At 35.2% G+C, this 1,485-nt stretch overlaps 1 protein-coding gene across 1 annotated transcript; it reads left to right on the forward strand.

The window, feature by feature from the left end:
* The first annotated feature begins 554 nt into the window (after window positions 1-554).
* LOC134263500 (protein PML-like) lies at window positions 555-1,160 on the forward strand. The gene has a single exon (XM_062745855.1). The coding sequence runs from the start codon at window positions 555-557 to the stop codon at window positions 1,158-1,160; it is 606 nt and encodes a 201-aa protein (XP_062601839.1).
* The last annotated feature ends 325 nt before the right edge of the window (window positions 1,161-1,485 follow it).

The following is a 1,485-nucleotide window of genomic DNA, read 5'->3' on the forward strand; positions in this document are numbered from 1 at the left end:
CATTTAGTGAAAAAAAAACTCACGGTAAACATGATTTCTGTGCAGAAAAACGATTGAAAATGCTATAGTAGGAAAAATTGATGTCACCTCCGTCACGATTAATTGTGCCTTATTAATTTTACAGATAGGTCATAGAAATTTGTCTACTTCGTCCCAAGTAAAAGTGTGGTCAGGTCCATGCATATGATGGTCTTTTTTGGGGTCTCTGTAATGCGAAATAACTTAAAAATTCACATTATATGTGTCAACATAACGCCCATCACTTTTTGATCACCTATATTTGGATGCGATTTTCTTAAAAAATAAGGATGCAACTATCTTTTCTTATTAAATTCATGAAAGAAGGTGTAAATATAAATGTATTTAATTAGAAAAAATGTAAAAAAATATTGACACAATTTTTTTCACTGTGACGGTCGTTATTATTTACAAATAGACAGTTGGCTGCTTTTGATGGTGAAGAACTATTCAACAGTTATATAATACCAAGCCATAACATTTCTCCAACAGCTTCCTCCCTTACAGGATTGTCTTTCGATTTTCACACGAATCAGATGTACCATCATGGGACACCAGTAAAGAGTGAAGATCTTTATACTGCAATGCTGGACTTCGTTGATTACCTCTATAAGAAACAAAAGCCAATCCTCTTTGGGCACAACATTGCAGCATATGATGTTCCTGTTTTGCTGAAGAAATTACAGGAAACCCACCTGCTACCAGAATTTTTAAAGCAAATCGCAGGTTGTATTGATACCCTTAAATTATCTAGAAGACAGTTTGACAAAAATGTTATTGGTAATTACAAACAGCAGAATCTTGTATCTAAGATACTTGGTGAAGATTATGATGCACATGATGCAAGTGCTGATGTAAAGAGCCTTTACAAACTTCTTGGGAAGCTTGATTTTTCAGAAAAGGACATCTTCCCGTTTAATGTGTCAGTATTAACAGAATCTCTTACTCCTCTGATTAGAGCTTCAAGCATAACGAAGCCAACAGCGAGGCGATTAGCGCAATGCGGACTTTGTCAAAGACATTTGCAGTTGGCTTTTAACAGGGGAGGTGAAACTGGACTGAATTTTGTGTTGAAAGAACATGGTTTCAAAGCAAGAACAGCTAAGGCAATCACAAGATTTTTCTCAAGCAAAGAAGAGTAATGTGTTCACAGTTTATACATGTATGCTGTGTAAAGTGTATTTATTGTTAATGTTTGTTGTACTGTTGATGTGTTTTGGTGATTGGCCGCTCCACATGTCCATGGTTTTTATACTATAAAACTTTGTCATTTACAAATATAAGGGAGTGTTTTTCGGGGGCGGTAATTGGCCGCTCCACATGTACATTGTTTTTAGATTATAAAAGTTCATTTGTCATTTACAAATATAAGGGAGTGCTTTTCAGGGGCGGTAATTGGCCTCTCCACATGTACACAGTTTTTATACGAGAAAACGTTTTTTGTCATATACAAATATAAGAGAGTAT

The sequence above is a fragment of the Saccostrea cucullata genome, unplaced genomic scaffold (assembly GCF_032062105.1).
Source record: "Saccostrea cucullata isolate Sc308-1 unplaced genomic scaffold, CSIRO_AGI_Scuc_v1 ctg14603, whole genome shotgun sequence".
Taxonomy (NCBI): domain Eukaryota; kingdom Metazoa; phylum Mollusca; class Bivalvia; order Ostreida; family Ostreidae; genus Saccostrea; species Saccostrea cuccullata.

Bases quoted from the DNA above. Each gene is read 5' to 3' on its own strand.
- LOC134263500 (XM_062745855.1), top strand. From the start codon at position 555: ATGTACCATCATGGGACACCAGTAAAGAGTGAAGATCTTTATACTGCA.